Consider the following 26,267-nt stretch of genomic DNA (forward strand, 5'->3'; position numbering starts at 1 on the left):
TACATATATATTTGAAGGTTACGGATTATTTACAGTCAAAAGACATGGTTTGGATAGCGTAAGGATTCTACCATCAGTACTGCATTCTTTGGGTTTTGTTTGTTGAAGACAAACAAACCTTGTAGTTGTGCCGTAGAGATTGGTGTGTCCAGTTCAACAGCTTTTTGAACAAACTGCTCGCATAGTTCTTTCTCTTCTGGATAAAATCTTAAGAACATTTGTTTGATTTGGTATTCGGTAGCATTTCCAACGTATGTTTTATAATCGATTCTACCTGGTCTCATCACGGCAGGATCTAGTTTTTCAGGGTGGTTGGTCGTCATGAATGTAATTATCTCTTCACTGGATGCGACACCGTCTAATGCGTTCAGAAGGCCGCTAAAAGTGACTCCGTTAACGAAACCTTCATCGTTCTTGCTTCTTTTAACAAATGCTGCGTCGATATCTTCTAACAACATTAAACTTCTTTCTGGAAGGTTGTTCATAAGATAGTTTAATCTATCATCAGTAAGATTGGGGTCCGCAAGGTTCATAATGCAGATATTGTAGTCCAACTCACCAGCCAATGCTTGAATGAATGATGTCTTACCACTTCCCGGTGGGCCGTATAAAAGATATCCTCTTCTATACGGGATACCACGATCGTAGTACCATTTACCATTTTGTAAGAAATCATTTACATCATTTAAGATGCTCTCCTTCAATCCGTTATCCAAGATAACACTCTTTAAGTTTCTTTTAGCCTTTGGTTGACCAAACGGTCTCCATTCGTTAGCCCAAGAGGTGTAGATCACTGTTTTACCTGTTTGAGCTTTCACCGCCAAGTCTTTAGCCTCCATCAACAATTCTTGGAACAAATGTCTATCACGATATAATGTGGTTAGCTTTACAGTTTCAAATGGTGTACCATTTGTAATGTTTGCTATTTGCCCCGATCTTTCTCGTTTAATCAGCATGAATGCGCCTTTATATCTTATCAAGTGATTTCCGACACCTGGAACAAAATTCACTTCGGTACTCACAGAACCGTTATTATGCTGTAAATAATTGGTCTCCACTGACAAGTGTCTTGATGACCTATGGGGATATCTTGACATCCATTGCAAGAACCATAAGTACGATTTATCTTTACTTGGAATTTCAAGGTCCACGATCAATTGATGATAAGCCAATCTGCTTGTTGATATCACTCCCCTTCTCAGTAATGCAAGAGATGTACCTAAAACCATTAGTCCACCACCAGCGGCAAAGTATGGGTTTCCTTCAATAAACTGGTTAAATAAACCCTTAGCCATTCCAGTGACAGATCCGTCAGAATCATTTCTCACCTTTTCAAAATCTATAGGAGGAAGTCCACCCGTACCGTTACTCGCCATCTTGCAGTTCTCTAAATTATCTTTGGACAGTGTTTAACTTTCCTAGAATGTACTGGATCAAACTTCTACTTATGTTGCAAGTTTTCATATACTTCAAATTTGTCTGGTTGATAGCTCATCTCTTGATATTCATTGTGGACACTTTTTTTTTCAATTGTAATAAGGTTCAAGAAAGATTTACTTTGTGCAAAGAGGAAATCGAGGCCTCGGATTTCTATGATCTATCAGTCAATACACTAAACTTACTTAGTTTTCTTATTTAGTTAGATTAATGCATCTAAAGTAGACCCATTCGATTCAACGAGTCTCCAATTTGGCAATTTATACTCGACATTTTCGGGTGAGTATTCAGGATAGCGTTTGTTAACGGCTTTCAGCACTTCATTGAACATCACCTCGTAACCTTTGCCGGTGAAATGCAACCCATCACATAAAAGCTCTGGCCATGTATCGCCCTGGTCTTTGAACGCTTCGTACAGGTTCACGAATGCAACATCTTCTTCACGAGCAGCTTCTTCCGCAGCATCGCTATATTGTTTATACAATTCATTTGAACGAACGTAACCCTTATCAACCTCTGGCTTCTTCAACGAGTACCAGTGGTCTTGGTCGTGCAGAGCAGGGCCTACCACAACAACTTTAATTCCTTTATTTTTCATCATCTGAATCAGCTTGATGGTGTTTTCTTTGAATTCAGGTAGTGGCACGTTTTGTTGCTCATGTTGACAGGAATCGTTCGAACCGAAGAACAACGTACTGATAGCCACATCTTGTTCTTGCTCCAAAATTTTTGGCAGGAGTTTCAGTGCCCACCGAGAATTGTATCCGCTAAAACCTCTTTGAACAATATCGAGCTTTCTGGTGTATGCATTGACCAATGCCGCTCCAAGTGAGAATTGATCAGTCTGGTCCCCATTCATTCTTGTATTGAATGAGAACTCGGTGATGGAATCTCCAAATAATAAGAACTTTTGATATGTTAGAGCCATTATTTCCTCTGTATATGTGCGTCTTTCTGCTTAACCTTGTTTACTGCTTTTTCAATGCTCGGTGTTGTGAAGATGGAGTGATTCTCTATTAAACTCCATCTCTCTTTCCCTTTCTATATATATATATATCTGTGGTGGGTTGCATCGAGAGACAAGAATACGTAATTGGTGTTACTCGAAGTTACCCTGGAAAGCGACGGTTTAACGATCAACGTAGTTCACTGATACCGTTGGACAAGGTCGGCTAATATATTCCGATCAGAACCATGACGGCAGTCGGTCCTACAAGACAAATTATAGTAGGCAACAGGAATGCTGCAACAGTCTTTTCCTTACATTTCTCTGTCTTATTTTACGTTAGCTTCTTTTAGTCATTTCTGGTGTGTATGTCTTGTCAGACAATTAATAAGTTTGACCGAGGTTACAGTACATGTATAGATCAAGAAAACGGCAAACCTCTACGTACCTGGCTGAAACTGCATTCAATTGGAGTAGCACTATCATAATAAAAGGATCATGGTTCGAAAATACGTATCCATCATCGGGTCAGGTCCGTCGGGGTTTTACACCGCTCATCATCTGCTACAAAATGTTAAGGTACCTTTAGAAGTGACTATATGGGAAAGGCTACCAGTGCCATTCGGACTTTCTAGGTATGGTGTTGCGCCTGATCATCCTAACGTTAAGAACTGTGAGGACACGTTTACTGATACTGTCAAAGATGTGATGGGGAAGGATTCAATACATAAGTTCAATTTTATCGGAAATTGTGAAGTCGGAAAAGATATAGAACTTTCGAAGCTGCTAAGCAAGCAGGATGCTGTCGTGTTAAGCTATGGATGTGCCACTGATAGGAAATTAGGTATTCCTGGGGAAAATGACACTACTGGTGTATTTACTAGTAGACAATTTGTGAATTGGTATAATGGACATCCAGACTTTGCGTTACATCCTAAATTTATGGACTTTGATTGGAAAAGTGTCAAGAACGTTGGTATAATCGGTAATGGTAACGTGGCATTGGACCTAGCAAGATTACTACTGAGCAATAATGTAGATTCGATATGGGGCCGTACAGATATCAGCCCAATTGCATTGAATAAGTTGCGAGAGGCTCCAATTGAAAATGTGAAGTTAATAGCCAGAAGAGACTTCCCTAATAGTAAGTTCACAAATAAAGAACTAAGAGAAATGTGGCTACTAGAAGAATATGGTGTAAGGGGTCACATTGACAGCAAATTTTTTACGCCTGAAGAATGGGAGATGAAGGAGCAAGTCAGATCTTTTAGAAGATGCGTCGATCTTTGTTCGGAATACGTGAAACCTTTCGAGTTAAGATCAGCAAAATATAAGAAACTACCTCAGCCAACCAATGGAATCTTTACGAAGAATTGGGAGCTTGATTATTTGAAGACTCCTTTAGAAATCTTGAAAGACGAGACCACTGGATATATCAAATCATTGAAATTATGCAACAATACTCTAACGAAAGCCAACAAAGTGATACCTCACGAAGAGGAAACAATGTCATACGAGGTAGACCTTCTAATCACTTCTTTAGGATACAAGGGCTCTGCAATGGCTGGATTTGAGGAATTAGGAGTTCAATTCGATAATGCAAAGGTCACTAACAAGCAGGGACGCGTTCTCAATACTGAGGGAAATGAGATTCCAAGACTTTACACTTCTGGTTGGATAGGAAGAGGTGCATCCGGGGTCATCCTGGCAACTATGACTAACGCCTTTAAGGTCGCAGATAATATCTTAAAGGATCTAAATGTACTTCCCACGAGGGAAGGCACGTCACTTCCATCGCTACAGAATATAAGATACACTACCTGGGATGATGCTCAGAAAATATTGAAATTCGAACAAGAAAAGGGCGAGCAGGTGTCAAAACCCCGCGAGAAGCTACTTACTATCGAAGAAATGCTTCAAGTGGTCAACAAGTGAAATGTAACTGATAACGTTGGAACCTTGGATCCTAACGTCTAGTCACCTGACCATAAATAGAAATGCTTACTCTTTTTTATATATCGTATGCATCGTCATGGATTTTCAACCAATCAAAATAAGGAAATGAACAATGGCTTCAACGAATCACGTGACATACGCATATCACTTACAACGACTTGTGTTGTTAAGACATTTAAACCGCTTTGGCAGCTAACAGAAAACCAAATCATTAATAACGATGTGCATTATACACTACACCATAGACAAATTTTTGAGTTTTTTGGCTTCAATCCTTTCAATAACAAAACTATCGTTAGTTTAAACATCTCGAACGTTCAATTGGGTTATACGTATTGCACTGTTAGGCTATTCTCTTGTGTATTCCCCAAAGGTTGTGAAATACGGATATCCAACACACACAAATATGATTGCTAAACGTGCCTTGTCTACTTTGATTCCACCAAAGATTGTTTCCGCTAACGTATGTTAATCCGTTGTTATCAAAGAGGATGGAAAGTAAAACGAAAGAGGGAGAAGTAGCAGTTATAATTCAAGAAACTGTCGCAATGGATATAGAATATGTGGTACATGCTATTACGTAGTAAATGCTTTATTGTTGAGAGTACTTGGAAACTACAATATATTTTGACCCTATTTCCACCAGCACCTCACCAATAGGGTGTCATGTTTTTGGGAGTACCATGTTAAAAAAAACAGCCAATTGAACTGTAAACAGTTCCAATCAGAAAAATGCTAGCCTTCAATACTTTCTATTTTCATCCTCAATCAATCCAAGATTTTGGTTACTTTCTTTATGCCATTTTACTAACATGATATATAAATGATTTCCAAACCTTTGGTTTCATTTGAACTTCTATTTGATCACAGAACTTGGGCTCTGCTCCAAATGCTAAGCGTATTGCTAATGTCGTTTCCTTCTATAAGTCCTTGCCACAAGGTGAAGCTGCTGCTGTCAAGCCATCTGGTTTGATCGGTAGATACAAGGCCAAGTTTTTTGATGGTGAAAATGCCTCTGGTAAGCCTCTATTGCATTTGGCCATTGGTATCTTGACATTGGGTTACTCTATGGAATACTACTTCCATTTGAGACACCACAAGGGCGGTGAACATTAAATCAATTGAATAGGAAAACCACTTTCTTATTTTGGTGAGAATGATTTTATCTCTCCTGCATGAGAGTTTGTTTCGATTGAGAATAACACTATTATTCAAGATGAAAATCAAGCTGTGCACCGAATTAAGGTTAAAAGGTTCCACAAGAATGGTACAGCCCTCACTTGTTCCACCTTCTATTCTCTTTAATATATTCTCAAAAAAAAACTACAACATGATATGAGGTTCGCGGTTTGTTTGATCTGAAAGCTTTCTTTATCACAGAATAAATAAGAAACTACGAAAGGAACCTCTTTGATCTCCTTTTCTCTAACGATATGACAATAAATTTTCTCTTTTAAGAATCATGATATAAAAATTTGAAAAGAGTAATGTATAACTCACTGGTACAAGGTTAATATATATTATTATTGTATTAGATATCTACATATTCTTATTATTTTAAAATAAAATCAGAATTTAAATTTATGTATGCTTTGGTGCTTTATATATGTGCATCGTAGTATTTTTTAACACTTTCCGCTTTGATAACGTTCCATCTTTATAGTATACAATTATATACTTTTGTATATAAATTATTATTAGTATTATCATATTATTGTAGTTATTGAGCTTCTGAGCAAATAGGACACTTTATAATATCGACTTACAAAAGTCATTGGTCGAAGTCAATCTTATTGCCCAATCGAAGCCTATTTTTCGCTAATGTATAACACCTGCGATCCCCTTAGAAATACTTCAGAAGGATATTTATGCAAAGTTCCGTTCTCTTCTGCCTCATAATGTTCCGACACTTGTGACATTGTGACGTTCATAAACCCATCAATTGATTCTAGCTTACCTTGATACAATATTCCTGAGAATAGCTTGACGTATACTGGTTTTCCAATGATGTTCTCCAAAAAGGAGCCAGAAGCCGTTGCCTTAGATTCCATGATGTGTTAACAATCTATGCCTTTGAAATTTGGTAGCGTCGAAATAAAGATATGAAGAAGCCTGTAGTTCTTGCATCTGAACCTACTCTCATCATTCTCCATCAGTTCAACGTTATATTAACAAAGTTCACTTTTCATTGTTCACGTTGAAGTAAAAGGGAAAGAATGTTCTAGTCACGTGATCTGTGGTAAAGTGAATTAAGTGATATGCAGTAAGTAATAAATTAATTAATTAAATGAATGGAAGGGAACAGCGCAGATTATAGTAATATATTGCTCTAGCTTGGAAACAAATGTCAAAGGTTCTTCCTGGATACATTCCGACAACAACCAGCATTCTTTGACTCCAATTTTAGCCAAAATCTTCGAACTCTAAGACCTTGAAACAAAGAAACTGAACTCCAAATCACGCCTGCACACCACATAGTTCAAACATTCTCAAACCTGGTTCCTGATTTTGTTTCAATGCATATATACATTTCGAAACCGTTGAGAGACAGCACTAATTTACCTTAGTGGCTCTCTGCAGCTGATAGATATGCTATATCAATTCAGCTAGAATATAATTGACGTGGTGTGCTGTTTACGTTTCCCTATCTAATTGACTTCCATATTTAGCACTGGTTAGGACCGATTGTACATATATATAATCAAGATTGAGACACGATTTATTTATATCAACTCGCTTCAAACGTTTCGGATTTTAACAAGATAGGGCTGCATTCACTCTCGATCAAAACATTCCTTGAGTTAATTGAACCCTCGTATCTATATTTCGATCTCAACATTCATATTGAGGGAATTTACTCCGTCCACGAGGAACAGCTTGGAATTCTTTTCCCTTATATAGTACTCTCTAACGGTGCGTGGCAAGAAAATATCATAGTATAAAGCCGCTGCTAATACATCTCTCTATTAACTTTTTTTTTTTTTTGGTGTGTCGTGCTCTTTGTGCGTGTTCTGTTATTATTATACTTTCGATTCGAAGATTAATCTTAGATTTCTTTTCAGCTTTTGATCCATTAGATCAAAAAGTTATTGATCCAGGGACAAACGAACACACTACAAGACCATCACCTCCACAGCGTGCTACATCTGCAAAACTAATTACCGTATGTCTGCCTCTCCGAAGGGGGCTGCTGAGACGTCAGTATGTGTTCGTTGTACGAACCATATTACTATGGGTCATGCGTACGAATTAGGCGGAAATAGATGGCACACCCACTGTTTCTCCTGCTACAAATGTGATAAGCCTCTAAGTTGTGACTCGGATTTCTTAGTTCTGGGTACAAGTGATCTCATATGTTTCGAGTGCTCGGACTCATGCAAAAATTGCGGTAAGAAGATCGATGATTTGGCTATCATTCTTGCATCATCGAATGAAGCTTATTGTTCTGAATGTTTCAAATGTTGCAAATGTGGTGAAAAAATTAACGATCTTAGGTATGCAAAGACAAAGAAAGGGTTATTCTGTATAACTTGTCATGAACGACTTTTAGCCAGGAAGAAGTACCATGAGGAGAAGAAGCGAAGACTAAAGAAACAGTTGCCGATCGTTCCATCGCCCAAATTACCAGACTCCTCTTCTTCACTTGACCCGCAGAAGATGGAGTTCAGCAGCGTGGAGACTGCGAATAATAGTAATTTGAACTCGAGCTTAGATCCGGGGCTCGAACTCACGCCAGAAAGCAACCCTTATTCCGTAGTTTCATCAATTGCACCGGATAGGTCTAGTTCACGACCTGCAACTGCAGAGTTGTTGCAGCATAACCACCAGCATGCAGATAATAATTACAGTGAGGATGTAATAAACCAACTGAACCAATCACCCTCTCCACCTCCACAAAAGTCCATTACCGCTCCAATAGATTTCTCAAAGAAGGATGCTATAGTTAAGTCAAGCTCGAATAGTGTCATTGCACAATTCTTAGATGATGAGTACCATGATGACGACGGTAATGTATCAATTTCAACACAACACAAGGATTCACAATTAGATAAAATCTTACAGAACACGTTGGACAATTCTGAGGAGGATACTTTACAGATAAGCTCTACTTTCAACTCATCCGATAACCTACCATCTAGCCTAAGGCAAAATTCGGATTCCAGTGTAATGATAACTCGGGCCGATTTGGAGCAACAATTGAATGATGGCCCAGATAGTTCAATCAATAAAACACCTTTGCATTCTTCAGTCAAATCTCCATCACATGGCTTGAAGTCCCCAAGATCGCCAGAATTACATAGGCACGCTATTGTTTATGCGACTGAATCACAAGAAGACATTATTTCTGAGCAGTATTCAACAAGTATAACTGCCGCATTAAATACCCCTAAAGCAAGAAATAACAGCATTGAAGAGGATTCTCACTTCCGGACTCCAAAATCCGATACAGAATCCAAACCTACTGGACTGGGTATTTCAACACCAAAATCTAAACAGAAGTTTAAACTGAGTAGCTCTCTTGCCATTATATCTCCTAGAACAGAAGCTGTCAAACATTCAAATACCATCGGCATCCCATATGACAGCACAGAAGAGAGACCTCCAAGTTCAACCAATACAGAAAACGCATCTACAATTAACCATTCTGCTCCGGACCATCATCGTAGGACATCGAGTGGTGCAAAAAATATCACAAGGTCACTTTCATTCAGATCTAAAAACTTGATCTCGAATCTAAGGAACAAAACTAGGTCAGCAAATTCTCCAGGCAGGTCTTCAGAAAAGGATTTCGACACTCATTCAGGTTGGGGCGTTGTATCTACACATCCTGCAATAGATGAATCATCAAGCTCGCAAACAACTCAGGTACCACGGAGACGGGTGTCTGGTAGGGGCCAAAGTGATAGCACCATCTATTCACATATACCTACAGACAGTGCGCAACAACCAAATCATATAAGGTCTCAAAGTGGAAGCAACAAAGTTGCGATGTTCAGAACTCCACCTTTAGGCTCCGCGAATACTACAGTACACTCACACAATAAATCTCTAAGCATTGATCCTAATAACCAAAGCACTATACGGGAGGACGAAAAATCCGACGATGATCGAGTATTCACTCCTGTGGCAAAAGATTTCTTCGAAAAGGACGTGAAATCTATCAGTTTGCAGTTAAGGAAACTTAATATGGAGGTCAAGGAATTACAACTGACGAAGGCTCAATTAACTGCTGACATTGAAAAACTAAAGATTACAAAAGAGACTTTGACGTCAGAAACCGAAGCCCTTCGAATTGAAAAACGGGATCTCAAATTAACGACGACATCACAAGAATCATTAACTGACGACGCATACGAGGTGGATTTCAACGGAAGCAATAATGCTCTAAGCCCTACTAGAAACCAACTCCCTTCTACATCCAATAGCAGTATTGCAAAACCTCGATTTTGGAAACTTTTCGGAAGTGGGAATACTAATGTAAGACAGGTCAATCCAAATTCTTCCAAATCCATAGAAATTAGTGCTCCAATGCTACAGAATCCAAATGAATTTGATGACCTGAAACTTTTCCCAATTCCCTATTCCGCGTCGAATGACTCTGTTCCAAGGAACAGTTTATCATCTTCCAGTTCTGATGGACAAACTCTCTATGGATCATCCCTGGTTGCAAGATGTGCATATGAAAGACGGGATGTTCCATTAATCATTACAACATGCATCAACTATATCGAATCAGACCCTGAATATATGATGGCCGAAGGTATTTACAGAAAATCAGGTAGTCAGGTTATCATAGAGCAATACGAGAAAATGTTTGCAGAAGAAGAAAAAGTCGATTTTGGAAAGCAAAATACTGATGTTCACGCAGTAACGAGCATATTCAAAAGATATTTACGCAAGCTTCCAAATCCAGTTTTCGGTTATCAATGTTATGAAAGTTTGATAAATTTAATTCGTGAGAATAACCTGTTGATTGAGCTTCCATTAAACAATAGTTTAAAGCAACCAGATCTTTTTACCAACATTTTGGTAAAGTTAAGCGACATATTGAAAACTCTGCCTATTCAACATTTAGTGGTTTTGAAACTTTTATGCAACCATTTAGAACTGATCATGAGGTATCAAGAGGATAATCTGATGAATTTGCATAATTTGGCTCTTGTCTTTGCTCCTGGGCTAATCAAGGATTATTCTGGTGAAAAAGATATTGTGGATATGAAGGAAAGGAATTATTTGATCGGACTTGTATTACAAAATTATAGAGAGATTTTTAAAGTTCTTCAACAAAAGATAGATGCATAAATACATTGATGCGGCAAAAACTTAATATATTGCGAGAGAATCTTGAGCGTGTATATATTGTGTTAAATACTTATAAATGTAATATGTGGAAGGTTTAAGAGCTAAAGTGATCCCATCATTCAGGTAATATTGGAATCAAGTATGACAAAGAAATCGTCGGAATGGGATAGGTCTCTCATAAAGAAAAAGCGCACAGGATGTATTCAGAAACTAGTGTTTCTTATATAAATCATTATAATCATTACTGGTATGTCGTTATTCAACATTGGTCTAATGCAATCCATAATATCTACGTTATGTAGCTTTAGTGAATATCTTTCAACTCGGGTGTTGCATACATCTCCAACCGCCTGTTACCTACCCTTAGTAAATGCTCTATGGTACTGAAATCTTTCCGTGAAAGGCCTTTGAACTTACCGAACTCTGTCCTTATGTATGTGATAAAATGTGGCCTGTTTTCTATTGGTTTCTTATGTGCAGTCCTAACGCATTGCCTATACAAATGAATAACTTCCTTTTGTAATCCACTAAGTCTCTTTGCCATCGTTTTATTAGATGAATATATTCAAGCAGTGTATCTTGAAAATCTTATCACACACAACAGTTATCTATAAACTGGTTCCCCATAGATATTATGTCCAATCTTAACTGATCAACCAATGTGTTCAAGTCTTTCTAGTTGCGCTGAACGTTTTTTCATATACGATATATTTTCAATAATTATGATCCGGTAGTGTATGAAAAATAAGGTATTACCGGAATTATTAACTACAGCAAAACGCTGGTGACAGGTACAATAGCCGGAGAATGGCGAAAGGAAAATAGTAATGCTATATAGTTACTCTACAATTCCAATACAGCTGTGAACTCTTGTGTCGGAGTCTATTGCTATCACACGGATCTAGCCCAGGATAACGATCATTTGACTGAATATATATATATGAAATCTATTGCACTTAATTGTTTCTAATGGTTTTAGCTTTCTTTAAATGTTTCGAACAGAGCATGGTCTATACCTTCGGAAATAGATGCAAGAATTTATCAAATGACTGTATGCGTATAGATTCTTCAAATAAATCTGGCCATCAGAATTCCTGTCTCTGACCGCACAAAAAATCGATATCATCATACTTATCACCAGGCCCTTAGAAAAATATGTCAGAAATAGCGGTATATGATTACACTATATTTAATTGATTCGCACCAGTAAACATGTAGCCCATGGTGGCTTGGTGTCTCTTCGTTCCATCTCCTAATGGTGGCTGTTCTTTTTCTATATTTATCGACCTACCCGCTTTAACTTCCTTCGAACTGACATTTTCTTATATACTCGGTTTTAACGTGAAAAAGCTAAAACAATGAAAATAGCTCATCACATAGAAAGATCAGATATTTCTTTAATGAGATTGTAATGTGTTGGTCTATGATTTTGATAATTATCGGATAGAATACCTTCGAATTCCTACTATTCAAACACCGGCTGGTCAGCTTTAAGGGGAACTCTACCGCTTTCGATAAATAGAGCATGCGGTACGCTATGTTAGTACCGTCACGTTGGTTTCTGCTACTCATCAGTCTGATATGTCTCAATTGTAACGGCTTAGTAAATGCAAAAGAGTTTCAGAATGCGTTAGATCAAACGGGAGTGAAGGTGGCGAGTCCTGTTTCTGAAAGGGCTTTTCTCGATACAGTATTTGGTGTCATTCTGATAATTTGGTACATTGTTGTCATACTATTGGGATATAGTGGTTGGGTAGAGATCGAGCGTAAGTTTTCTCAAGTGAAGGAATTACCTGAAGAAGATCTAGCTAAACTTGAACCCGTTAGTATTCTACGTCCTTGTAAAGGTGTGGATTCTGAGATGGTTGCATGCTTGGAATCATGTATCAATCAAGATTATCCTAAACATTTGTTTGAAGTAATATTTTGTGTGGAAAGCAGTACCGATTCTAGCATTGCAATCATCCAAAAGATTCTGGCAAAACATCCAGACCATAATTTGAGCTTATTGATAGGTGACAAAGATTACTTTGGACCGAATCCCAAGATTAATAACTTGTCAAAGGGATATCGGATGGCAAAATATGATATCGTTTGGGTATTAGATTCAAATGTTTGGTGTTCTCCTGGAACTCTGGCAAGAAGTGTCTCAAGTCTCACAAAATCGTTAGATAATGGGATACGCACGAGTAAACCGGTAGTACTGACACATCATGTCCCACTGGGCATCAGCATTAACTCTGAATCCGTTAGTGGGCGGCTTGATGAGATGTTTCTATTTTCAAGTCATGCCAAATTTTACGTTGCATTCAATTACGTTAGCATTGCTCCATGTGTTAACGGTAAAAGTAACCTATACAGAAGATCTAATTTGGAGAAAGCTGTTCAAATGATTGGAGACAGTACTAGACATAGTGGGATGTTTGATAACGGTAATATTCAAAAGTTTGCAAGGGAAACGATGCATAAACGGAATGATTCATCATTCTTTCCTAATAAAATTACTAGAGTCATGTTTAACCAGTCAAATAGCCATCTGATTACCGAAGAAATATCTGGTGCTGAACAAAATAAATTCCATGCTATTGAATTTTTCAGTACGTACATCGGTGAAGATAACATGATCGGAACAGCGTTATGGGACATGCTACAAGGAAGAACAGGAATGACTAGAGACGTGGTGATACAACCGCTGAAATTCGGCTCAAGTGATGATAGCTGGCACAGTTATATTACTAGAAGAGTGCGTTGGCTACGTGTAAGAAAATACATGGTTCTAGCAGCCACACTGTTAGAACCCACTACGGAGAGTATTCTTATCGGTACAATGGGATTATTTGGGTTAACAAGATTGCTTCCGGGCTCTGTTTCTTTCTGGAAGGCGTTTATCATTCACATGTTCCTCTGGTGTCTTTCTGACTGGATTCAATATCGTACGCTGTGTCAAAACACTGTTAATGACAACGTCATGAACAGAAGCAGTATTTTCTCTGATCCAGGTTACACCTATCCTTTTTTCACTCCAGGATTACATCCTAGATCATTTACTGACTGGATTGGAACGTGGATACTAAGAGAGTGTTTGGCTTTACCAGTATGGATCAATGCAATGTGCGGATCAGTAATACAATGGAGAAATAGACCGTTCAGAATCAAGCCAGACTTGACAGCAGAAGAGTTGTAAGTGGAGAATTTGATTCGCTTTCGTGGTTCTCAATTTCTTTGTCCTTAGGCTCCTTCTTCCCTCTTGTTAATATTCTCGTCCCGGAGGCTGTCCTTTTCCGCATCTTCTGAACTCTGCCCATCTTAAGTCACATATTTCCAGCAATTATGCAAGAACTTCGGTTGTTTTTACAAAAGAATCATAGTGATTTACACTGCTAGTTTGAACGCATGAAAGATGCTGAAAAGGATCCAAAAGCCACAGGCGCCGTTAATATCGGAATCGTCTTCATTCACCCTTTTTCCATCATCATTTATAGAGATCAAGTACCTACATATTTGAGAGCACTTTTGTTCTTCAACAAAAACTGCTAGAATCACTTTCAAACGGAGAAAGTTACGTTTGACGGAAGAGTACAGACCGGCAATGCTCAAGGATAAATCTTCCTGATTTGATTCATAGGTTAGATTAATCTTTCTAAAACAAAAACGCTTAGAAATTGCAAGATAGCATGCATAGTACTGTAGTATTTCAACACACTGTTCGCGTTAGGAAATTTTCTTTGTTTTGGGCACTACTTCATTGAGGCACTGTAACAGATCAGCAGTAGACATTACTTGAAGAAACGTATCATTTTGTCTTTCTATTCCTTTCCGCTGTTGGAAAAAAAAGTTTGAGTTTTGGAAGGAAGGCGTAGACGCAACATTTTCAACAAATTAACAACCCTTCTTATGATCAAAGCAATTTTGCCTGATCGGTACACCGGAAGAAAACAAGGATACTAAACGGTCCAAACGACACTATAAGGTAACGGAACTTGCTAATCGAAAGAGAGCTATGTAACAAACACAGTAGCTTTGTCAGCTCATGACCGTGTCACTTGCCAGTAACGGGTGCAATAAGACAGAAACAACATCCATGCGACGCAAATGATTTACGGAATTGCCAACAATGTTTGGTACAATTTGCCAATTCGAGACTGCGGCAGGGACTTGCTCAAACACGTTCGCAGGAAATCACAAATATCGAAAGCACGTGCATATCTGGGTTTAATTATTTCTTAGCTTCATCCTCCGTATCTTTTAAAACCCGCTGAGGGTTTTTCCGGAAGAAGGTACACTAAACAACAGAATACAGAGAGAAAACAGCATAGATGGAACATGAAACAATATTATTATTTGAGCTGTATGTAGCTGAATTTTTTTACTAAATTTTTTATCACTACTGGAGACACAAATCGACTGAATTCTCAGCGAAAAAGTATGCAACACGGAAGTGTCTTTAGAATCATTATGTTATAGTTCCGAGCAATGCATACCCGTAACCACATAACAAAACTTTGAAAGTTCAGTAGAAAAGAAAAAAAAGACGTACGATAGTCTTTTCATACTTTGATCTTGTGGCAATCCTGTTTTCATTCTTTTCGAATTATAAGTCATTAATTCTCATCCGCACAGAAGAAATATCGATACTGCGGCCTACAATATCCCAAGCACTGATTTATGCTATTTTACCTAATTGCTTATCTTCATTGAATCGCGGATAGTCCATGAACTTCAGAGAATGCTCACTAAATTGTTAGCGTTCTAGGTACACCGATGGATGTTTACTTTTTCTTTCCAACTTGGATCCGAGACTGTTCTCGCTTTTGAAAACATCCGCTTCTAACGACATTGCATGAGGTTTAGTACTCTCTTTCCAACAATCGCAACACAATATCTCTGTGAAATATGTCTTAGTCCAAAATGCAGAGACTTAAAAAAAAGAAAAAAGTGAAATTAGAAACAGTACGACGGTGACACGCGAACAAATACAACCGCACTCGTTCGCTTTTAAAGGCCCATTATTTGCACGAATATGAAGCAAAGTCCAGGCAAGCAGACTGGCAAGATTATGCGGAACTGGAAATAAAATGTACGTGAATCTGTCTGTTGAAAAATTGCACTGCGGAGTTTTGAGTATTTTCAGTAATGATTTTTCCTCATGAGTGGATTTTTCTGCATAAAGCAAAATAGAATTGAAATCGTAAAAAAGTTAGGCAAAGAAAATCCATATACGGCAACCAGGCCGACGATTTAGAGTTCCGCACCTTTTCATCAGCTGTCATTACTCGCCGTCAATCTCACGATTTCAACCGGAACCGACAATAATTGCCAGCTTCCGTTTCAAACTTCAATTTCTCGGCTTTGGCATAAGAAAGTGCTGTGATCTGGTCTAGTCATGAAAAAAGGAGGAACAAGGGTTCTTTGTACCAAGAAAAACCTTTGTCTTGGCTCAGCCGTCTGTTTTACTTTTTGCTGTTTTTCTCATGCATCAAACAAGTTAATTTTTTCTGGGTTAGTCTTTTAAAAATATCTGCTCTTATCTGGGGGTTTCTATCCCAACAGACTCATCATGCCTACCTGAATTGAATTATCTTTTTTTCATTTCTAGATCGTCATTTCTTTAGCCACTCCGTGACCCCAAAAGGGGAAAACAAATTCCTATCTTACATCCCCTTCGGTCTTCTGAACGCTCTCTACAAAACACTTTGTATTGCCATTTGATCCTTCCGCTTCTAATTGCACCTGCAGTTACAAATGTCCCACGTCCTTATTTCTTCTTGTAAGATAATCAATTCATTAATTCAAAGAAATTTTATCTTTCGAGATTCTGTGCTAGTGTCTCTGTGCCTTTGATTCGAAAGTGATCTCAGAGACAGACTCGTTACTTAATAGGCAGGAAAAGGGAAGCAGAAATACGAGTAAAAAACTATTTGTCTGTTTCACAGTTCTGAAGGGTTGGGATTCTGGTTCGTTAGAGCAGTTACGCTGTCAGTTCAGTTTCCGCTCGAGCGGAACTCTAATATCGAGATTCTTTTTGAATGAAGAAGCTGATTTACATTAATTCAACTGGCAATAATTACTTCCATAAATGAATTACGAACTAACATGTAGGTGTAATTGATTTCTGTGCTCTTGGTTAGCTCAGTTGCTTGAGCTGGGATAATAAAAGATATAAAAAAGAAGAAAGTCTGCGTTTACGCTGGTCCATTAATACGCCTTTTTCATTTAACATAACCTTCATTCTATTCTGTTTGCTCTCTTTGTGTGAGTGTTTGTGCGGATTTTTTATATTTTTAAGCATTTGTTTTCTTTCACTTGGAATCGTTGTGTGTGGAGTTGTTGTTGTGCCTGCCCAGTCGGTTTTTTAGCAACTTTTTAATCAAAGTACCAACCTTTTAAAGGCCTGTTTCGTGTTTCGAGTTTCTGTATCAGATTCTTCTCATCATACCTTCCTTCTTTGATATCAACAATATTACCAATTAGCAGTGTCTTTTTTTTTATTGGTGCATTATTGAGTGTTTTTGCCCTAATTTGACTTTATTCGAATCGAGTTGGGTTCATATTTAAGATTGCAACATCACACCGATAGACTCAACTTTAGCATTTTTCTTTACAGTTGAGGGTGGGGCTCTTCTTTATATTAACCCGCGGTCCATTTTACTTCCGGACTTTCGAGAAACTTGCCTTAACTGCCTATTCTGATTTTTGTCATAATTGGATCAGGACTGTCAAACTAATTGAAAGAGTAGTTCTCGAGCGTCTATGTTTGAATTTGAAACATCTGATCGAAGTTCCGGTTTTAATCACATTGATTTGTTGGGGAATACAAGCGTATCTTTGCCTTCATCAAACATTGGCACAACGCCGCTCATTTTTAGGATTGCATCAGAGCCTTTTTGAATTGAGTTTTTCAATTTTTCTTTGCATCTAAGCATAATACTGGATACTTTGGCCATACCAAATTACAAGGGCTTATGACGACTGAAATTTGAAGTTCAGTTTTCCCTCTAAGAATTTTGAAAAGTTATCCTGCTAATAGATAAAGTTGGCCAAATGAAGATTTCCAACGAAGAATCTGCTAGGGACTCGAGGCATCCAGATAGCAGGAAAAGGAAAGTTGCTAAGAGAGCATGCCTCGCTTGTCGAGAGAGAAAGATTAAATGTGACGGTGAGGCTAATCCAGATCCGAGCGGTGGGCCTGGAAAATGCACTAACTGTGTTCGTAGCACTCTTGAATGTGTTTTTGTCGCCAGTAATCGTGGTGGTAGAAGAGTATTTGATAAATCGAAGCGGTATATATCACCGCCTAGTTCCGATGTGTGCCCAGTCTTGGCAGAAAGTGCTGTTAAAAGCCAGAAGGTCGATATTTGTGATCCCCCTAATCCACTTTGTAGCAGTAACTCATCTGTTTTGGGTAGCAGCCATAATCTACCAGTACGGCCCTATTTAAGAGCCATCACTTCAAGTGCAAAGTTTCCCACTCGTCTGTCCGGTACACCAGCCAGCATTCATGACTCGATTCCCAATAACAACAATGGGCTAATGACACATCCTCTATCCAATCACTCCAAACCACAACAGCGATCAAAAACCCAACACCAGCATCAATCAAGTTACCCAAACTCTCCGCATAATTTTGTACTGCCACAGCTCACGCTGGAGAATCACCATCAATTGCTAGTGGAATCTCGTCCCTTAACTGCAGGAACCAGTGGGGCTCATACTGACAATGTAGGTAAGCACCGTATCGTATCGAACTCTTTGCGTGGTATTACGCATAACTCGCATTTTATGGTTAATGTAGGTCAGAATCCTGCAATGCATATTTCACAATTCATGTCCGAAATTAACAACTCCGGTGCTTGCAATAAAATCTACCCAGGTACAACTGGTCTGTCTCAAAATCAAGAGAAATGGCAAACTCAACCATCTTATAGCCTGTATTCTCCTGTTAACTCCCTTATATCGTTTCAACACTCTGGGAACATGAATATTATGGGGCACGGTGGAGTCGATCAACCTCAAGCTAGACCAAGTATTAATTATGGAAATGATTTCAACACTATTCCTGCGGCAATTAACAACACGGATGTTCCAGTTGGAAGTAATAGTAACTTGTCAGGTAACAGAACGGAAGCACTCGGGCATTATGGACATGTGCTGTCGACCATATCACAGGATCCAAAGTCCAATTGGCAAAATCGGTCATCTAGGGGAACCAAGGATTGTTTAAATAATTTAAAAAGCTCGCAAACTACGCCAAGTTCAAGCTCAAAGCCCAATACACAATTTGATGTAAAAAAGGAATTCACTCCTATGGAACTTAATGCGTCAAAGAGGTTACAAAGTGATATCAACCAAGGAACATATAAACTACCAAAGTACGGAAGTGTGCCGGCATTTGTTTTCCCTACTCTTATGTTTGGACAAGAGCATACAAATGAGAATAGTGCCGCTACTCCTGCCGCAACTTTTGAGAAAGCTTTTCCTGTCCTGAATCAATCACAGCCTCAGATCCAGGAGTTTGTTCCAGAACAAATATTCGTTGATCTACACCGATGTGAGATTGAGCAGTTGGCGCAGCTAAAGTTAGGGTCTACAGGAAAAATGCCCTCTTTTCATCTGACAATGGAATTGCTTGATTTATACTATGAGTACGTTCACCCAAAGGTCAAAGTTCTACCTCCGAAAGAGGTAATGAAACGGATCTCACTCTCACAAACAAATACAAGTTTGACTTATGCTATATTTCTATGCGCCATACCTCTGACTTCTTTAAAAAACAAGACAAAACTTAGCGAATCAGGCTTCTTACCAACCATGTCTGATTGTCTAAGAGAAATTTCTACTCATTGGGAAGAACTTGATTTTATTGGAACTTTACAAACTCTTAATATCTTGGTTTATCACTCGATATTTATCCAAATGAATAGTCGGTTAACTGCTATGCATCTAGAGAAACTTTTGAAGACTATTGCATATAGCAATATCGTCGGACAATATCGTAATGGCCCTAACCTCGAGGAGTTCTTTACTTTTTCGACCAATACGAGTTTCGCTCACGATAGGACGTTGTTAATGAACTTATGGATCGCATTTTCTCAGGTATGCTGTGCTCGAAACATATTTAGAGACCATCCGCTACTTCATGAAGTGTTGAGCTCACTCTGTAGCACTCAGGAAAGATTAGAAGATGTTATACTTCCTCATGATCAATTGGTTTTCATTACTTATACGAAAAACATTCCACAGAATTTTTCTGGTCGAATTTCTATTAAAGAGTGTCCTGAGAAAAATAAAAAAAGTTTAGACTTATTTCATTTAAGAGACCTGGAGAAGAAGCATAGAGTGGATATCGCTTCATCGGTGATTTATCAATTTTATATCTGGAATATATTTCACGACTGGAAAAACCAAAAAATTGATAATATCACCGCCTTGGCGAAACTTAATGTGTTCGATTTGTCGATTCAGAATAGACTTTATGAATTGAAAGATGAAAAAAGACTGTTAGTTGTGGATTGGGACGTTCTAAACTGCTTAGCGTTGTCACAAACACTTAAGATTAACCTACGAGAAAATATTAATAAGTTGGATATTTTGATATGTGACGTATTCGATTCAGAATTAAGACTTGTCGACGTGGCCGAATTAAGTGAGGCTGTAGATTCTGAGATATCTTCCTTTGAAGCTTTTTCTATCATGCTCTGTTTCCAGAGCATGTTCCGGCTTCTAGATGTTATCACCCTTATTGAGCTAGCGTCTGGGAATATTCCAGCTCACTCTTCTAGCTTGAACAAGACCCCAATCGTTTCCTTTCGCTCCTGCAACGATTATATCGAACAGAAATCAGCTGAAGATTATAGCAGAATTCACCCAGCGGTACAATCAGAAGATAACCCAGAAGAATTAGAAGAATCATATGGTAAAGTACAAGAGAATGATTCCTTCCTAAATGATACGAAGAAATGTGTATGGATGAGATATCCACCGATATTTATTAATCTATTGCGGTTCGCTCTTCCAAAAATAGTTCAAGATATTATCTGGTTCAAGTTTATAAAGTTTGTTACTTTTGATGGGAAATGTGCGTTGATATATGCCAACAAATCAATTCCGCTTGACGAGTCTCAATTTAATGCAAAGAGTTTAATATCATATGCTAGAGGTTCTCTTTATTTCGGCAATTCAAACTTATCTGATGAAGAACTACTAGCAAAGCTTGTGCTCGTGGCTGAACCTACATTCCTGAAGCAAAAATTCATCCTTCTCTCGGAGTTCACTAAGGTCGTATCTGCAAGCCTAAGTGATCGCGACTTGGTACATCAGAAAGTTGATCAATTGACGCAATATGTCAATGTAATTATCGGACTCACATTTTGAAAGGGAAATGAACCACGTCATTCAGAAAATGGGGCGTTAACAATTAAAGTAGTTATAAGAATAGGCTATGTTATTGACATGTAAAAGATCGAAACAGGAGTAGTAAGATTATACACGATATAAAGGGTTTTCTGACCTATTTTTTCAAGTATTCTTGATATCCGATAGTTTCTAATTTGGCAGCTTTCGTTAACACCTCTTCTTCTTGTTTTTGTAAGAATTGTTGCATCTTAGAGAAGTATACTGGATCATACGCACCCAAAATTCTGATTGCTAACAAAGCAGCATTTGTACTATTGTTAATTGCAACTGTGGCCACGGGTACACCTCTTGGCATTTGTACAATGGAATGTAGAGAATCGACACCGTCTAGGGTGGAGCCCTTTACTGGAACACCGATGACTGGCAACGGAGTCATAGCAGCCACCATGCCTGGTAAGTGGGCTGCACCACCAGCACCGGCAATGATGGCTTTGATACCACGGTTAGCAGCTTCGATAGCAAACTTAGACATTCTGTGTGGAGTTCTATGAGCAGAGACGATGGTCACTTCATATTGAATATTAAAATCATTCAAGATATCGCAGGCCTTGGACATAACCGGTAGATCAGAGTCTGATCCCATAATAATACTGATCAATGGTCTCATAGACGCGCCGGGTAGAGTGAATTCCCTGGTGGCGATATGTTCGTAAGCAGCATCGGCATACATGATATATTTTAGTTTACGTTCGCATTCGCTCATTGAAGATCCAATGATATTAATGTGACCCATCTTTCTCTGCGGTCTTGATTCTTTACCGTAAAGATATACAGAGGCACCAGGTGTAGATAGTGCTCTTTCACAGATTTGTAGTTCTTTATTCTTTTCAGCATGATCACCCAAGACGTTTAACATGATAGCGTTGGTGTTTGTGGTAGACAAGGCACTGAACCCTTCAGGTAACGGTAGGTTTAAGATTGACCTTATGTGAGCTTCGAATTGAGAGGTAACACATGCGTCAATTGTATAATGGCCAGAGTTGTGAGGTCTTGGAGCAATTTCATTTATGAGTAATTCCCCGTCTTCTAAATAGAACATCTCCACACCAAAGATACCAGCGCCTGGGAATGCTGCAATAGCATGTTCTGCCAAGAGCTTAGCTTTCAATTGGACGGAATCTGGGACTCTAGCTGGAGCATAGCACAAATGGCAAATATTATCCTGATGAATAGTTTCAACAGTAGTGTAAGAAAACACTTTACCTTCTGGAGATCTCACGACCATTACAGCCAACTCTTTGACGAATGGAGCCCATTTCTCGGCATACAAGGGACGATCTTTCAATACCTCAAGTGCTTCGGAAAGAGACTCCTTGGATTTCACGACAAAGTTCCCTCTGCCATCGTAGGCTAAAGTTCTTGATTTAAGCATGAATGGGTAACCAAATTCAAAACCAACTTTAGCCAACGATTCTTCATCGCTGTTAACAGCAACGGACTTTGCCACACTGATCTTATTCTGAATCAAATATTGCTTTTGAACAAATTTATCTTGAATCAAAGCGATCGTCTCTGGGTCGGGATAGATCTTCAAGTTAGGGTGATCCTGTTGAACCCTTTTCAAAGTTGGAACATCGACGTGTTCGATTTCAACAGTTAAGACATCACAAAGAGATGCAATTTTCTTGATATCTTCCGGTTTGGCAAAGGAACCATTGACATGTTCGCTCAAAGCATTAATCTGCTTTGCCGGAGAGTTTTCTGCATCCAAAATGATAGTTTTCACATTCAGTCTATGAGCAGCTTCAACAATCATACGGCCCAATTGGCCACCGCCTAAAATACCGACAGTTCTTTGATCCATGTTGTCTTAGTGAAGAAGGTGAACGTGATGTTATTATATAGGGTTATCAATTCTGACAACGGAATATTCTGTTTAATGGTCTGTCTACCAGAGAAGCGGAAACAGTCAGACTAACTCCTTAAATTATGGGGCAAGATATGATGAGATTACAAGGCTTTCTCTTCTTCCAATATGGATTGAAAGTATATATATATATATATGTATGTATCTTAATGATCATCTCTTCGCATCAAATTGAAATTAGAAGACAACTCTGATGTAATATCTAATTTTTAATGTTGGAAGCTAGATGAGGCATCAAACATGTCAAGTCAAAAAAAAAGACCAAACTCGCTGTCACGTGCAAAAATATCCACGTGACAATGAATTCGTTCTTCATCACCCAGCTCCATGTGCGATTCGGCTAATAGTACCTCACATTTCCGTGACTTGCCGCATCCAAAAGTGGAAAGCAGACATCACGGATAAGGTCGGTACTACAAGGTGGGCTGTATTACCGAAGGTTGCCGAAAATCCTCAATCTCCTTAAAAATAACCGAAGGTAGCCGAGATATATGTATCGTTACCCGCCCAAGGCGCATCCTTTTTTTCTCAACAATAAATGGCGACGAAGAATTACCCCCAGTGAGTTCAGAAATGAACCTAATTATCATACAGCACTCGAGTGATATTAAAACGACTTTCACGTGCTAAGTGTGACTAGCTAACATGCGATGATATCACTAAACAAAGTACATCCCAAGTTAGAACTTTATCCACAATTTAACGGCAAAGAAATCTATCTACCACTTGAAATGAAACACTATTTTTCGACATTATCTTTATTCATACTACTTTTGCCAAATACTATTTCTTTTTTATGGTTAAAAAGCCTTAAGAAATGTCAGAGAGAAAAAGTTCGGTTATTGTGTCAAATTAAGTAACCCAAACTCAAGCAAGAAATGCTTAATATGACTGCATTATTCCGTATTTGCCTACTGTAAACCTCCCTATATCTCTGCTCATATGTGAAAATACAGGTGTTTGAAGAAAATTGTGTTACAACATGTTATTGTAAGTTAGATATAATGCGGTTATTGACGGTTCTTAGTGGTTATGCTGCAGTCAATGCAAGTAGTATTTCAGGCTCCGTTTCCAGATCTATGTCTCTCAATCCGTCTTAAATACCTTAATATGTGAATTATGCAATCATACATATATATATATATATATATGTATTTGCGTGTAATATTTCTCTGAGTTTGACAACTTAATAGCATTATTGATACCTGAAATTTTCCAGTATAGCATAGATTTTCATATAGGAAAAAACTAAAGCGACATTGCGCAAAGAATATAAGTATAAAATATGTCTCCAGTGCAATTAGATGAAAAGTCTCTTAGAACTAAGTCGCCAAGAAGTGATTCTCCAGTCCACGGGCAATCTACGGTAGTGAAAAATATCCCGTTTGGCCATTACGTTTTTGAAAGATTATTAAACTCTGGTGCCAAGAGTATCTTTGGTGTTCCAGGTGATTTCAACTTGCCATTGTTGGAATATTTGTACGATGAGGACTTAGTGGCTAACGGTTTGCAATGGATAGGTACATGTAACGAATTGAACGGTGCATATGCCGCAGATGGTTATTCCCGCTACACTAATAAGCTAGGGTGTGTTATCACAACGTATGGTGTTGGTGAATTATCTGCTTTGAACGGTGTAGCAGGGGCTTTTGCCGAAGATGTGAAAGTATTGCACATCATTGGTGTCAGCCCATCAAGATTCAGAGAAAATGAACAATTCCGTTCCCATAACGTTCATCATTTGGTCCCAGCCATAGACAGCCAACAACCACCAAATCACCAAGTTTATTTCGATATGGTGAAAGATAGAGTATGCTGCTCGAGCGCTTTTCTAGACGATATTAACACTGCCGCAGATAGACTTGATCAAGTGATTGTAGACATTTGCAAGAACAGTAAACCAGGATATGTGTTTATTCCAGTTGATTTCGCTGACAAGTTAGTCTCTAACAAAAATTTGATTCAGAATCCAATAATCGATATGGATACGGTCATTGAATCTTATAAGGATGAGAATGCCACTAAGATCGCTGGTGACAGATTGTTGCAATGGATCTATGAATCTAATGCTCCATCTGTCTTCTCTGATCTCCTAGTTGATAGGTTCAATCTAAGGAAGGAGTTGCGTCAATTTATTGAAACGGCAGATGTTTGGAATTATAACACGGCTATGGGTAAATCCACTTTGGATGAACGCAATCCTAAATATTTGGGTCTTTACAAAGGTGCTGAAACAGGCAAAGAAATGCAAGCAACTGTGGATTCTAGTGATTTGATTTTGCACTTTGGTCCGGCCAAAAATGAAATCAACTGTGGGTATTACTCATTCCACTTCAACGAGAATGCCAGAATTATCGAATTGTCAAATAACATCATACAATTCATTGATATCAAGGATAAAAATGCAAGTACTGTCGAAGAAGCTAATTTTGTATCGGTGCTTAAATACGTTAATGATAACTTGGATAAGTCAAAACTATCATTCTCTTACCCACCAGTTCCTAAATCAAACCATAGCTGTGAATATGACAATAATGACAGTATCACTCAAAAGAGTTTGAAGGAAATTATTCCAAATTATTTCAATGATGGTGATGTTCTCATCGTTGAAACTGGCTCTTTCCAATTTGGTGTACCAAACATGCAATTTGCTAGAGAAATGAAATATATTACCCAAAGCTTTTATCTCTCAATTGGAATGGCTTTACCAGCGGCCTTGGGTGTTGGCTGTGGTATGAGAGACTATCCAAGATCCCATATTGTAGATCAAGCACTTGTTCCTAAAGATTACATTCCTAGACTAATCTTATGTGAAGGAGATGGTGCTGCCCAAATGACTATCCAAGAATTTGCATCATACATTCGTTATAAGATCCCAATGGAAATACTTGTATGGAACAATAACGGTTATACTGTTGAGAGAGCTATAAATGGCCCTACTAGGAGTTACAATGACATTGCTCCTTTCAAATGGACAGCATTATTGAACGTCTTTGGCGACTTCGAAAATAAATTCAACGAGTCTGTTACCGTCGAGAAAAACGATGAGTTAGTTCAACTTCTCAATAAATGGAAATCTTGTAAGGAAAGGGCAAACATCAAATTAGCTGAAGTTATGCTTCCAGTAATGGATATACCACAAGAATTGAATGCAATGCTAGTCAATGGAAAACCAAATTGAAGTCAAGCCAACATGTCAGTTTATAACTTTTTCCTTCTTTCCATGGCAAGAAGTGATAATGTAATTGTCTATAAATTTGAATGTTGAAGAATGTGAAAACGGTAAATAGTTTAAGTCTTATTCTTTAAATGAGGGCGTAATTCTTGATTAAACCAGTGATTTGA

General features: G+C 38.3%; 11 protein-coding genes across 11 annotated transcripts; 6 read left to right on the forward strand and 5 right to left on the reverse strand.

Moving 5' to 3' along the window:
* Positions 1-35: 35 nt before the first annotated feature.
* On the reverse strand, positions 36-1,376 carry BCS1 (bifunctional AAA family ATPase chaperone/translocase BCS1; the record flags this gene model as incomplete). The annotated part of the gene is made up of 1 exon (XM_454059.1): positions 36-1,376. One exon carries the CDS (start codon positions 1,374-1,376, stop codon positions 36-38), a length of 1,341 nt encoding a protein of 446 aa, XP_454059.1.
* A 263-nt stretch (positions 1,377-1,639) lies between these two features.
* On the reverse strand, positions 1,640-2,365 carry IAH1 (isoamyl acetate-hydrolyzing esterase; the record flags this gene model as incomplete). Its single annotated transcript, XM_454060.1, has 1 exon — positions 1,640-2,365. One exon carries the CDS (start codon positions 2,363-2,365, stop codon positions 1,640-1,642), a length of 726 nt encoding a protein of 241 aa, XP_454060.1.
* A 516-nt stretch (positions 2,366-2,881) lies between these two features.
* Positions 2,882-4,318, forward strand: ARH1 (NADPH-adrenodoxin reductase; the record flags this gene model as incomplete). The annotated part of the gene is made up of 1 exon (XM_454061.1): positions 2,882-4,318. The coding sequence occupies one exon, from the start codon at positions 2,882-2,884 to the stop codon at positions 4,316-4,318; it is 1,437 nt and encodes a 478-aa protein (XP_454061.1).
* A 427-nt stretch (positions 4,319-4,745) lies between these two features.
* On the forward strand, positions 4,746-5,455 carry ATP17 (F1F0 ATP synthase subunit f; the record flags this gene model as incomplete). The annotated part of the gene is made up of 2 exons (XM_002999344.1): positions 4,746-4,802; positions 5,210-5,455. The coding sequence occupies 2 exons, from the start codon at positions 4,746-4,748 to the stop codon at positions 5,453-5,455; spliced, it is 303 nt and encodes a 100-aa protein (XP_002999390.1).
* Positions 5,456-6,147: 692 nt separating this feature from the next.
* Positions 6,148-6,390, reverse strand: LSM6 (U4/U6-U5 snRNP complex subunit LSM6; the record flags this gene model as incomplete). The annotated part of the gene is made up of 1 exon (XM_454062.1): positions 6,148-6,390. The coding sequence occupies one exon, from the start codon at positions 6,388-6,390 to the stop codon at positions 6,148-6,150; it is 243 nt and encodes an 80-aa protein (XP_454062.1).
* Positions 6,391-7,504: 1,114 nt separating this feature from the next.
* On the forward strand, positions 7,505-10,642 carry RGA2 (GTPase-activating protein RGA2; the record flags this gene model as incomplete). The annotated part of the gene is made up of 1 exon (XM_454063.1): positions 7,505-10,642. One exon carries the CDS (start codon positions 7,505-7,507, stop codon positions 10,640-10,642), a length of 3,138 nt encoding a protein of 1,045 aa, XP_454063.1.
* Positions 10,643-10,946: 304 nt separating this feature from the next.
* Positions 10,947-11,186, reverse strand: SDH6 (Sdh6p; the record flags this gene model as incomplete). Its single annotated transcript, XM_454064.1, has 1 exon — positions 10,947-11,186. The coding sequence occupies one exon, from the start codon at positions 11,184-11,186 to the stop codon at positions 10,947-10,949; it is 240 nt and encodes a 79-aa protein (XP_454064.1).
* Positions 11,187-12,167: 981 nt separating this feature from the next.
* Positions 12,168-13,826, forward strand: KLLA0_E02641g (uncharacterized protein; the record flags this gene model as incomplete). The annotated part of the gene is made up of 1 exon (XM_454065.1): positions 12,168-13,826. The coding sequence occupies one exon, from the start codon at positions 12,168-12,170 to the stop codon at positions 13,824-13,826; it is 1,659 nt and encodes a 552-aa protein (XP_454065.1).
* Positions 13,827-17,683: 3,857 nt separating this feature from the next.
* Positions 17,684-21,013, forward strand: KLLA0_E02663g (Zn(II)2Cys6 transcription factor domain-containing protein; the record flags this gene model as incomplete). The annotated part of the gene is made up of 1 exon (XM_454066.1): positions 17,684-21,013. The coding sequence occupies one exon, from the start codon at positions 17,684-17,686 to the stop codon at positions 21,011-21,013; it is 3,330 nt and encodes a 1,109-aa protein (XP_454066.1).
* Positions 21,014-21,149: 136 nt separating this feature from the next.
* On the reverse strand, positions 21,150-22,859 carry ADE2 (phosphoribosylaminoimidazole carboxylase ADE2; the record flags this gene model as incomplete). Its single annotated transcript, XM_454067.1, has 1 exon — positions 21,150-22,859. One exon carries the CDS (start codon positions 22,857-22,859, stop codon positions 21,150-21,152), a length of 1,710 nt encoding a protein of 569 aa, XP_454067.1.
* A 1,348-nt stretch (positions 22,860-24,207) lies between these two features.
* On the forward strand, positions 24,208-26,103 carry ARO10 (phenylpyruvate decarboxylase ARO10; the record flags this gene model as incomplete). Its single annotated transcript, XM_454068.1, has 1 exon — positions 24,208-26,103. The coding sequence occupies one exon, from the start codon at positions 24,208-24,210 to the stop codon at positions 26,101-26,103; it is 1,896 nt and encodes a 631-aa protein (XP_454068.1).
* Positions 26,104-26,267: the final 164 nt, after the last annotated feature.

Source organism: Kluyveromyces lactis, assembly GCF_000002515.2.
Source record: "Kluyveromyces lactis strain NRRL Y-1140 chromosome E complete sequence".
Taxonomy (NCBI): Eukaryota; Fungi; Ascomycota; class Saccharomycetes; order Saccharomycetales; family Saccharomycetaceae; genus Kluyveromyces; species Kluyveromyces lactis.